General features: G+C 40.1%; 1 protein-coding gene across 17 annotated transcripts in view; it reads right to left on the reverse strand.

Moving 5' to 3' along the window:
• OSBPL3 (oxysterol binding protein like 3) overlaps positions 1-13,139 on the reverse strand; it is a 181,641-nt gene that overhangs the window by 69,868 nt on the left and 98,634 nt on the right. For all 17 annotated transcript variants that reach the window (XR_010158819.1, XR_010158816.1, XR_010158818.1 and 14 more), the window contains exons 3-5: positions 2,125-2,241; positions 1,914-1,967; positions 902-1,015 (exon numbers count right to left, since the gene is read on the reverse strand). Coding sequence is in view for 12 of the 17 variants with exons in the window: in XM_001160009.7 (XP_001160009.4) it covers positions 902-1,015; positions 1,914-1,967; positions 2,125-2,241 (285 nt within the window). In the remaining 5 variants the exon portion in view is untranslated. The remainder of the gene's footprint in view (positions 1-901; positions 1,016-1,913; positions 1,968-2,124; positions 2,242-13,139) is intronic.

Raw genomic sequence — 13,139 nt, forward strand, 5'->3', positions numbered from 1 at the left:
ACACATTAAGACAAGGAGCTCATGATCTCATGCTTTGATTTTCCTAATCCTCAGGCCCCATTCCCAATATCTCAAGTAATTTGCCCAAGTAAGAAAACAGTCTTAGTACTTTCTCAATTAATTTCTAACATTTGGGTACCATCCAACAAGCACATACAATAACTAAACTTCCTGAGTTTACACTGGGCCAGGCACTATACCAAGTTTTCTACATGCAACCCGACAAGATAAGTATTACAATAATTTTCATTTTGTTATAGGTGAAAAAACTGAGACTTTCAGAGATTAACTTGCCAAAGTTCAATGGCTAGTGAGTAGCCACATCAAGATTTGAACCAGATCTAGATCTCACACTTCATGCTTTGACTATCTCTACCACCTGCAGGAGAGACAGCACAAGAGGGTAAGCAGCTTTGAAGTACTACTTGGGAACCCACACTTCAGGGGAAAAATTCCTGACATTTCACTACAATATGAGAATTTTAGTGGGATTCCTATAAAATTAGCCAAAGTGATAAAACAGGGCTCCATGGCCTAAATGTTATATATATATTTCAGGAACACGTTTTAACCTATGGTAAATGGTTCTTCACTAAAGATGTTACTGCCTGGGTGGAGATGGTTTGGAAACAAAATTTTTCATTGTTGACTGTTGTCACAATCACTGGGGGCAGGTTGGTATCTAAGGGATGAGGCGACCAGGAGGCTAAACCTTCAAGCAGTGCTGACAGTCCTGCACAATGACGTCCCATTCAAATACCAACACTGTCCATGAGAAACACTTTGGTAATGAAGGTCTTCTACATGTTGGCTGAATACCCAAAAAGCGTTACCAATAGTATAATAACTGATGATACTTCCCCAACATAAGTGAGCTCTGCACAGTGGGAAGCAGCCTCACCTTCAGATGGTAGATGTGCTCCTCGGTGTCAAGGTCTATGCATTTTGATGACTTCTTCACAGACATCACTGAGAGCCCGACATCAATGCAGCCATGCAGCTTCTCTCTCTCTATCTGCAGAGGCACCAAGAGGGTCACTTGGGAACCATGCTGTTAGAAGCAGTAGTCACATCCCTGACACACCCTTCCACATCCCCTGATAGTAAAATCACAAACACTGCGACTCATCAAGCACTTAGCGTGAGCCAGTGCTGAGTTACGTGCTGGACATGCACTGTCTTCCTGAATCTCCGAGGTAGGAAGTACTCTCCCCATTTTACAGATGAAGAAACTGGAGTACAAAGGGGTTAAGTAACAAGCAGTTTACACAGCCAGGACGTAAGGAAACAAAAGAGTAAGCACCGTAGATTGACTCCCATGGCAGTGAATTCACCTGTCAACTGCACTGCCTCCCACTGAATGAGTTTCTGGTGTCTAAATTCATTTAGAAGTGATGTATTAATAAAAGAAGTGAGAGCAGAAGGCTGAGAGAGGACAGGAGAGGAAGAAGGGAGAAGAGCAGGACTCCTACAAGGGACAGGACAAATGGTCATTCACACACAGAGCCTTCACACACCAACTGCCTGGGATTAATTTGAAAAGGAACTTCTTCACCCAGGGGCTTCTCCCCGGAACCTCTCGGTCACAGTGCAAGAGGGAGGGATGCGCCCTACGTTTTGTTCCTGTTATCTAGCTGCAAAGATGTATTCTCCCGCTGCAGGAACTCCTTAGCACAACCTTAAGACCAGAACAGACTTCTGCATGCCCAGAGAGTGTTGCGGGAGCCCCTGCACCTTGACCTGGTGGAAGAACTGAGCCTGCCTGGAACCCAGAGCTCAGACAGAAGTGTTTCCCCTCTATGGTTTCCAGTTCCGAGAAAAGCTATCCTCAACTATACACACTCTCATCTCTGAGCTGACGGTTACCCCTTTAGGATTCTCCAATACCACAGCGGGCCCACAAAAAGACTTACATCGGTTTGGCTCTTGGCATATTTCAAGATTCCTTTGTCCAGATAGAAGAATCTCTGTGGGGAAGAAAGTATTATTAATTAAGGCATTCAATTTAGGTGCCCTTTTCTTGGTCTCAAATTCCAACTAGAAATTAAATATGAGTGCCTAAGAACCAGGTGCTGAGTGGGGCAGTTTGAGTGCAAATAAAGGGGAGGCCAAGACCAACCTTACCTTATGCCAGCCTTTTAAGGGCCACTTCCTCTTTTTCAGCAAAAATCCTTTCTGAACTGGTGGCTCCTGGGTGTAATTCATCTCCCCCCTCAGTCCTTCCACCACTTCCCAGCTGTCCTGTTCCAACAAAAGAGTTCATGTTAAATGTCTATCTTTTTGAAAAATAATAATGGTAAAAAGCACTGCATCCTGTCAGTAAATTTATTCAAGATGGGGAGGCTGGCTGGGTTTGTTGGGGAGAAGAAATCCAAATTTAATTTCCATACAGTCCCTGGGCTTCACAGATTTAATTCTATAATTTAGTGGCATCAAATTTCGGTTTTTTTAAAGCTCTTTTTTTTTTAGAAGGGAATGTTTCTTTCGGTGTTTAAACCTTAATAGGCACAGCTAAATGTAAAGATTTTCCTGTAAGTTCTATTTTTGTTCAGTTTGACATTACCATGCAATTACTGTTCGTTCAGCACTAGACTTCAGTCTGAATTTTAACCGAAAGAGAGTGTGTGTGTGTGTGTGTGTGTGTGTGTGTGTGTGTGTGTGTGGTGTTGGGGGAAGGAAGTTGGTTTAAGAATTGGCTGAACAGTATGAGACAATGCAAATCAGTAAATATGACAACTTGATTGAAATAATTATTTTGTTGAAAATCAGCATCCACAAATTCTAGGTATTTAAATGTACTGGAAATCTGGAAGCATCAAAAGTATATTTTTGCAACAAGAATTTTCACTCTTTTTTCCCAGAAATTTGTTTTTTCCATCTTTGTTTCAAAAACTTTTCTTTCTTTGGCCAATTATTACAAATAGTTGTTACAACTAATCTTCCACTATTGGCTATTTAGGTTATTTCAACTAATTGAAAAAGAATTTTAAAAGAAATAGAAGAACACTAAAAGTTCTGAAAATTTACTTTTAAATACTTAAAAATAAATACATCATTGCTAATCACCCCAAGATAAACCAAAAGTAGCAATACTTCAGTGACTGGGAGAATTTATTATTATTTTTACATTTTTATTGGGGTAAAATATACATGAAATGCATGAATCTTAAGAGTATGCCTTGATAAAAATGATAAATTTTTACATTTATACATATACTCAGTAACTGCCAGCCAAACCCGACAGAAAACATTTCCAACACAGAGTAAGTTTTGACAAGCATGACACTTCAGCCAAGATTTCACCTGGACTAACTTGCTTTGAGTCAAATCTCCAGCCCACAGGCAGGTGGTACAGGCAGAAGCCAAGGGCACTGGGAGATGGACAGTGAGTCTGAACCAGCACCACGGAGCAGCAGGAAGCAGTTAGATTCAAGTCCTGGGACACAAGTGGTCTAACAGGGAGGGCACAGAAACCACACAGGGTCCTGAGTGGCTCTGGCTCAGTTTCTGTGTTGTCCTCAAGTTCAATACGTGGGACCCACCTGGTAATGAGAACCCTTTCCTACGTTAGCAACTGAATTCTTTACATAATGATCGTGATGGGTCTGCCTTCTATCTGATGGCACTTTACTGTGAATCCAATTAAAGGTACATTCCAGAGTTTTAAAATATCACAGTGGTATCCCAAGATCTGGAGTTGTGAAAAAGACTTCTTCAATGGAAAAAAAAAAGCAAAGCTTCGAAAAAAGATCCAGCTTTTAAATTAGAGGATTTTTTTTTTAAGGAAGGTAGCAATGTTGAATGAGATTTCTTCATAACAAAATTATTACCAATTATTCCAAGTCACTTAATTACACTCAGACAATAAATGCATACTACTAAGTGATGGGAAATCAGATTTCCTATTACTTAAAAACACCAAAAAAAAAAAAAAAAACTTACTTGAATTTATTTTAGCTCAGAAAGCCATTCCACAAAATTTAACACATTTTACCCATCTAAATGTTAATGAACCTTTAAGGTTGTCAAGTTAAAAATTCCACCTCAAATTTCACCTCCTCCAGTGGAAAATACCATTTCATCCTTGGAGACTCCATAGGTACTCCATCTTACTTTTCTGGAGGTTCACCACTTACTTATGATAACATGTACATGCGGTTTTATCATCCCTGCTGGACAGCAGGCTCCTTGAGGGCATAAAGGGTCCAGAGTATTTCTGATTTCCCCACAATGCCTAACCTGCTGTGCTGTGAATAGTATGCATCTGATTGGCAAATGAATAAACTTAGTCTTGGAATAAGTCTGCAAACAGATTTATCTTCTTGGAATGTCATAAATTAGCGTGCATTTGAAATGTGCCCAGTATCTTTGAGCCAAATGACTATTTACAAATTAGATACAATGCACCCACAATTGTGAAAGAAGAGGGTGTGGGTATCGTCATTGTTAAATAAAAATTCAAGACTTAAAATCCTCTGGAAAGTACTCTAAGTGGATCAAGCCCTTTTGATTTGTTTGTTTTAAGACTCCCAGGCAGAAGCAACCTGCAGAGCACTAATACTAAATAATCATACACATCTGCTCAAAACATTCGATTGTGCACAATGCAAATACCAAGAGGAATCAGACGTTATTGCATTCTTTACAAAACTGAAGAAAAAGTAGATAAGATCATACCTGTAAGTTTAAAGGAAAACAAGAATTAAATCTCAGAACTATTTCAAAAATTCCTGTTAGAACTGGATTGTTCCTCCTCCTGAGACAGAGTGCATTCCTATCAGTGACCCACCAAGAAGGGCAGGGAATTAAAGCACATCTGTTGGCCCTTAACATAAATAAACAAAAAAAGGAGTTGCATTTTTTTTTCCTACAAAATATTGTGTTTTCTTCATTTTATCTTCCACCTGGGGTCAGAACTTGAAACTGTTACCAGGTTGGAAAAGGCAGGTTTGAAATATTTAAGAAAGTGAAGACTCTCCTTGACTAAAAAAGCAGTGCAACCAACTCCTTTTCTGGACTGGACATCCAAATCTGCCCCCTGCCTCATCGCCAACTTCCCTGTCACCGTCCATGAGTCGTGAGGCCAACATCCAGCCTAGTGTTTCTCAGTGAGGTTGCAAATGCTCCCTCGGGGACACTGTGGAATCCTGGAGCCACTTTTGGTTGTGACAATGATAGGGAGATGCCTCTGGCATGGAATGGCTGGGAGCCAGGAATGTTAGATGTCCCACAATGCCTCGGTCTTGCACAATGAAAACGCCGTCCCACACCCCAAAGACTTCCCAAAGTGCCATTAGCCATTTCTGTAGGTGAAATGTGCTTAAAATCACTTGAGCATGGAACCAAACTCTGTTTCACACATATATCACAGTATTTTCGCATGGTTTTTATACACTCTTGGGATGTAAGTGCGGAGTAACTGAGGGAAGACTGTATTTTGTTCTTTTTGGAACTTTACCAAGTGTCTCCTACTATTTTAGAGAACGATATTGCTGAAGGCCATGCTATTTGAGTTATTAATGTAGCACACCTATATCCTCTCCATTTGCAGTTGTCACTTTCTATGTATAGGTATATCTGATCACTTCATTATGTCTTCTGGTGTAGTCATGCCTGGACTTTTACATATCGAAATATATGTTTTAACATTAACCACATTCTTTGAATTTTCCTTTATATTACAGTAAAGCATGATGCTGACATTTTCAAAATTATGTATTCAAGTAGGTTACATTAATAATGAATATCATTTGGACATAGTGGCTCATGCCTATAATCCCAGGATTTTGGGAGGCTGAAGCAGGAGGAACACTTGAGCCCAGGAGTGTAAGGCTACAGAGTGCTATGAGCACACCACTACACTCTCCAGCCTGGGTGAAAGAGTGAGACCCTGTCTCTTAAAAAAATTATATATATATGTAATTTTTAATATATAATCATATACATAATATATATTTACATATATAAATTTTATATATATACGAATTTATAGGAGAGTAAATTTTGGAGGAGAGTAAAGCAATCACTAAAACACTGGTCATAATAAGAGGACATTGGTTACGTGGATGACAGGGTAAGAACCACTAATTAACTTGGTACAAATTCTGTGTGCTGTTGTAAGAAAGAACACTAGCCCAGGACACAGCATATGTGAAATCACTTTGAAAATTGTAAAGGCTTTAATATTTTCTTGTAAGTAAGTCCTGTTGGTTCCATCTTCAAAATGTGTATTTTCTACTTCCCTTCCTCTCTATTGCCCAGCCACCATCCTAACCTCGGCTCTCATCCATTCCATTAATTCCTCACTTGTACTTAAGTCAACAACCATTTATGGGGCCTCATTGTGTCCTGTCCTTCATGCAATATAAAAATGAGGATGACAAAATGGTTGTCTTTATTTCCACTTTGGCGATTTACTTATATTTTGGCCTCCCAGAATCTTCTCTTGATCTTTTCCAATGATGTGAACTCTTCAGGATTTTAGTTTGGTTTCTACCTCCTTCCATGAAATTTCTAAATTATCCAAACCACATCAGTCACATTTTCCTGTAAATTACATTATTATTACTGTCCATTACCAAATAATTTAGCAATTAATTAACTTCTAAGGTTTTTTTTTTCTTCCCTTTCATTTTTATCTCCAGTGCTTTGGTCTTTTTTTCCCAAGCTATCACAGTGACCATCTTTTCAACTTGCTTAGAATCCTAGTAAAGTACTAAGTATATATTTAGTAGGAACTAAGAGATTTCTCCTGGTTTATTCATTACTGGGGTCTCAAACCAAGAAAATAAGTTCTCAAACCAAGTAAATGGCACTGAGTAGCTGGCCTACAAAGAGATATTAAGCTGTATCCACAATTCTGTACAGCATGCCATTTAAAACACAAAAGAATAGTGCCTCAGGAAATACTATCCAGTGGGGTCGGCTGAAATAATACATAAACCTAACTATATAAGCAATAATAATATAAAATAATTGGAGAAGACTTTCTAGCTCTATGAAAGCAGGAACCTTTTCTGTCTTGTTCACTACTTAAAATAGTGCATAGTAGATATTAATAAATATGTTGAAAGAATAGAGCAACTACAATAGCTAACACAAGCATCTTCTATATGTCAGATAATGTGCTAAATACCATACTTACATGATCATGTTTAATTCCTGCACAACCTTTGAGATTGGATTTATTAGTATTCTTTATTTTTTTGCATGTGGAAACTGAGGAAGAGAGAATTAGATAACTTCCCTGATGTTACAAAACCAAGTGACGAAGCCACCTGACTGCAGAACTTACATTTTTAATCATTCTGTCACATTTTATAGCATACTGCATTTTTACTGTAGTATAAGTATGTAAATTCTAATGAAGAAAAAGGAGTAAATCCCATTGGGTAGAGGAATAGTGGTGGGCCAAGACCTTGAGACAATTGGAAGGAGTTAAGAAACAGTGCAGTATGGATGGAGGCAAGTAAGGTCTTCAACCCTGCTCAGAGATAGCTACTGTTTTCCCTATCCTGTAATCCCACCAAACAGGGAAGGGAAATTAGCCTGTGCATTTTAAGGCTGCCAAGTCTTCGCCATTCATTTTTTTCATATTTGGAAAGCCTGCCCCATCTACCTCTTAGCCAGGTAAATTCTCATTTAGGCCCAAACCTCCTCCCTGGATGACAGTCACCTTGCACTGTCAGCCTCCCTAGCTAGAACATGGGTTCCGTGAGGACAGGGACTGTGTCTTATTTATTACAATCCTACTACCTGGGAAATAGGGGCCGAAATAAATATTTACTGAATGAGTCTGCAAAGCAAGGGGGGTATCAAAAGAGTCCCCCAGAACCTTCGGGACATGGGACTTTAATAATGTGTGCTGGATTAGAGTGAGTTGGCACTCAGGACAGAAAACAAGAGGGATGTTGGTTTCTCTTGGCTAAAGGAACCAGGACTTAGGAGTATCTCCTGGTGACCCCAAGAGTAGGGCAGGCACCTTGAGCTGCATATCCTGAGACACAGTACAGGGTAGACTTGGGCCCTTGGGGAAATCAAGGCCCTGCTGACTTAGCCCAACACGGCTGCACTGATGTCTCATCCTGTGGGGTGTCAAGCTTAAAGGTCACCATGAATACCAGGTGGAGAGAGAAACATGGGAGGGGTTGGGGGATGTGGCTTCTTAAGGTTTTTGCATGAGTTTCACTGAAGACAGTCTGGTGCTGTCATCTGGCATTAAATTTAGTCTGTTTTACTGAATGTCTGAAAAGTGCCAAAGATAGAAAGCTGCTTTGTGATTGCAAAGGCAGCTAAGCATTTATTCATGCTCATGCGCTGGCCAAGTTAATTTCCATATTGCTGAGTGCACGAATTGAAAGCACTTCCCTCCAGCACAGCTGTTTCCACAGGCACCTTTCAAATGCTGAATCCTCAGTCACTACCCTTGCAGTGATGTCAGAAATAGAAAACGATTAAAACTTTTATTCTTCTTGCAGCTGAAGAGTGTTGGGGAAGAAAGTTTTGTGGTTGCCTCTATCAGGCATGGTTCGAAAACGGGTGTCCTGATTACTCACTTAATCTGTTTATCAGTTTTTTAAAAATCACAAGGCAATACCCAGCCTTAAATCATGTAATTTAATCTGTCTTTAATGATTTTAAAGGCATTCAAGATCTTCCACGGCCTATTAAGAAAGGCTAACGATCATCAATATTACCTTTTATGATTGTTCTATGAACACTGACAATACTTGTCAATATATTTTCAATTAATAGAATGACAGCTTTAACTGATGCTAGACCAAAACTATACTCACATTTCAATCACTGAGAGCTGGAGTTGTTGTTTCTTGTTAAATGTTTCTCAGCTATGGTTTTTTGTTTGTTTGTTTAGCACCAGCAGGCCTGATAGCAATGGCAATTTTTAAGAAAAGAAAAAATTAGTTGGGAGAAAGGTAGTGTATGAGCTCTCACTCAGTGCTTCTCAAACTGTAATTTGCATGTCAGTCACTTGGAGATCTTGTTAAAAATGCAGATTTAAGTTCAGTAGGTCTGGGGGAGGACTGAGATTCTGCACCTGCACAGATGAGGCTATCACTGCTGCTGGACCATAAGCCCACTTGAGTAGCCACATTCCAGGAGACCAGGCTGTCTCAAAAAATTGGGATTTGACTTGACAGACTCTGAAGGCAAAACCAGGACTAATGGGTGGGAACTACAAGGCCCTGGATTCCAGCTCTGCCTAAAGGATGGGTTGTCTTACTATCTAATGAGTGCTATGAAAAATGGCAAAAACATGGCTGATCTATGAAAGTCTCTGGAGTGCTCCATCAGAGGCTGGTGGTCACCTAGCAGAGGCACCACAGAGAAGATTCAAAGACTGGCAGGGAGTTTAGAACAAGTGAGCTATGAGATCCTTTCTAAATCTTCTATCATAAACTCATGTCATACTAAACAGCAGCATTTGCATTAGCTCTATAACCTCGGGTACAATCCCTGACTTTGGGATCTAAGTGAGAAGATTAAAGAAAACAGGAGACTGAGCAATGAAGCTTCCACTTGGGTTCTGATGACTAAATGGGAGTAGCAGTCATCACCCGCCACCGTCACCATCCCTTCTTTCCCTTCACACAGAGATGTAGCTCTCCAACCTCAGGCCAGGGCTAGGGAAGTGAATATCCAGATAATTCAGGCCCCAGAATGTTTCAAGTCTTACTACTTGGTTAGCCACAGACCAAAAACACTGGTGCCTTCATTACTTAGATAATGGGAGAATATTCATGCTGTCTTTGTGGTGAACCCTTGAGAAAGGGAAGGAAAATCAGTCCTTGCCAGCAGCTGATACTGACAACAAGGAGACAAAATCCCGTGGGCTGCCAGCTCTGTCAGTGGCTCCACCTGAGGTCATTCCCATCCTGAGTTTCCAAAGAGAAAAACGCTTTCCAACTGTATTGACCACAGACGGATTTATAATTAAAACAGCATTAATAAAAACACTTCAATGCACATATGACTATTTCCACGCTGTTGATCACTCACTCAGCATTTATGGCTACAATTACTTTGGCATGTTTTCAGGCCCCTCAGATATACTGGGAAGCCATTAATATTTGTTAAATATTCCCCTAATTGTATCAAGCCCCTTAAAGCTACAAACAGCATCTTCTATGCATTTTTCTCTCCTCCTAATGCTCTGTTCGGTAAGCAGGGTCTCTTAGACTATTAAAGATGAAAACACCCAGCCCATAAATGTCATTCCTCTCTGGCCATGCAGCCCACTGGGGTGGTGATGGGGTTTTTATAGTTGCTATTGTGGTAGTGATTATAGTTATAAAAGTGACAACTACTATTTTTTTAATATATGTACCTTGTGGTGATTCTATAATGAAAGCATTATTATCCTCATTTTACAGATGAGAAAATTGAAGCTCCAAATTAGTTTGTGCAAGATCACAAAGAGGCAGAACCCATTTGCAGATTGCGTCTCGAGATCCGACGCAGAATCTCGCAGCTGAGTGTCCACTGTGGACAAGATCACCTAGAAGCACACTAGCACTCAGCTGAGCCCATCCAGGGCCACCTACTGACCCTCCTCTACCAGTCCTGCCTCTCACCCCCCTACTCTCTCCCCCAGCGGAACAAGTCTGTCTTTTGTTCCAGGGGCATGTTTCTGCCCTCCATACACTTGTGGCTTAGTCAATAAAGACAAGATAGCTCTGTCCACCCAAGTGACTCAAGGGTCTCTTCTGAGTTTTTCTCTTTCCTTCAAAGTATACCATAATGATTGGCTTTCCTGTTCCATCATGGAATATTTAAGTCTCAGAGTGTGACACAGAATGAGGAAGTCATTTACCCAGCTCTTTCATTTAGAGATGAGGAATCTATGCTGAGTGATTCGTTTGGGGCCGCGAAAAATGAGTGAGGGGCTTTTAAGGACCAGGACCCAGGTCTTTTGACTCCAACTCATGAGCACACACCTTGTATGAAGGGGAGAAAAACTCCAAAACAGGCTCCTGTGTGAATGGGACTGGGGCCTGAGGTGAGACATTTTTCCTTTTTATATCACCCAGGACTGTTTTAATATTTTACCTTTACCATCTTTTAATTTAAAAAAAACCTTTCAGTGACATGTCACAGAGCCCTGCCCTTTGGTGTCTGGGCACAGAAGAGAATCACAGACTCTGCACTCAGATATAATACTCCTGTATGCCAACTACAGGGCATTCATGACTCTTCAAGGAGACCCACTGCTTTGCTGGACAGCACCAGCTGAGAACAGTGCTCTCTCTTACAGAGTGCTCAAAACTATTTTTTCAGAGCTAACTGAAATTTGCAATCAAAGCAGAGATACATTCTGACTAATCAACACATGCATGACTTAGAATCACAGGAGTAGGTGGCAGAAGTTTAGCACAATAAACTCTTCTTTATCTTGATCCAAATCAGAAGTGAATTATTTTCACAGTGCTACACAATAACTGGTTCTCATAATGAGAACCTAGCGACAATGTTAAGATCTCAGAGAACTTTACAAATCAAAGAAGGAATGACTTTAGTGCCAAGTATGTTATAGTCCAGTTTGTAACAGAGCTTCTTTTTAATAGGGGGGTCCCTGCTTAGAGGTCCAAAGCTCATTATCAGGAACTAGAGATACAAAGATGTAAAATCAAGTGCTGGATCTCAAGAAGCTAACATACATTACAAATGTTAATAAAAGGGATAACACAAGGTTGAAAATTTGTAAATTGTCAAATGGGAGATTCACACAAACCTGCTGCAGGAGTTCAGACAGGCATAATCTCCAAGGCCTAGATCCACCTGAGCTGGGACTCCCAGAAAAAATGACACACAGTAAGCAGCAGGGTGTCTTAGATTCTTGAGGCCAACTTGATGAGCAGTCACAAACTTTGGTGGCTTAAATAAACAGATATTTATTCTCTAGCCGTTCTGGAGGCCAGAGGTCCAAAATCAAAGTGTTGGCAGGTCCACACTCCCTCTGGAGGATCTCAGGGGGATTCATTCCTTGCCTCTCCCTCTGGTGGCTGCCAGCATTCCATGGCATACCTTGGCTTGTAGCTGCATCACTCCAATCTCTGCCTCCACCATCACATCACCTTCTCCTCTATGTCTGTCTTCTCCCGAACGTGTTTCTTATAAGGACATTTGTCAGTGAATTTAGGGCCCACCTGGATAATCTGAGCTGCCCTACTCATCTCAAATCCTTAAATTAATTACATCTGTAAAGGTCCTTTTTCCAAATGTGGTAACATTCACAGGTTCCAGCATTAGGATGTGGACACATCTTTTTCTTTTAAAACAGTGTATATATTTATAGGGTACCTGTGCAATTTTCTTACATACACAGTTTGCATAGTGGTCAAGTCAGGGCTTTCAGGGTATCCATCACCACGTACATTGTGTCCATTACCTAATTTCTCCCCCTCCCTCACCTGCTGAGTCTCCATTATCTAGATCATTCCACTCTCTATGTCCACCTGAATACATTTTTTAGCACTCACTTATGAGAACATGTGATATTTGTCTTTCTGTGCCTGGCTTATTTCACTTAAGATAATGACCTGGTCCAGTTCCATCCATGTTGCTGCAAAATACATGATTTCACTCTTTTTGATGGCTCAACAGTATTCCATTGTGTGTATATATTTTCGTCATCCATGCAATCATTGGTGGAAACAGGTTAATTTTATATCTCTGATATTGTAAATACTGATGCAATAAACATATGAGTGCAGGTACCTTTTAGATATATTTATTTCTTTTCCTTTGGTTAGATACCCAGTAGATCATATGGTAGTTCTTTAGTTCTTTGGGAAATCTCCAGACTGTTTTCTGATGAGGCTGTACTAATTTACATTCCCATTGACAGTGTGAAAGAGTTCCCTTTCTTCGGCATCCTCACTAACATGTTGTTGTCTTTGTATTAATAGTCATTTGACTGATATAAGATGATATCTCATTGTGGTTTTGATTTGCATTTCCCTGATGATTATGTTGAACATTTTTTCATATACCTGTTGGCCACTTGCATGTCTTCTTTTGAAAAATGTTTATTCATGTCCTTTGCTTGTTTTTTTAATGAGATTATTTGTTTTTTGTTGTTGTGGTTGAGCTGTTTGAGTTCCTTGTATATTCTGGATATT

This window comes from Pan troglodytes, chromosome 6 (assembly GCF_028858775.2).
Source record: "Pan troglodytes isolate AG18354 chromosome 6, NHGRI_mPanTro3-v2.0_pri, whole genome shotgun sequence".
In the NCBI taxonomy this organism is placed as follows: domain Eukaryota; kingdom Metazoa; phylum Chordata; class Mammalia; order Primates; family Hominidae; genus Pan; species Pan troglodytes.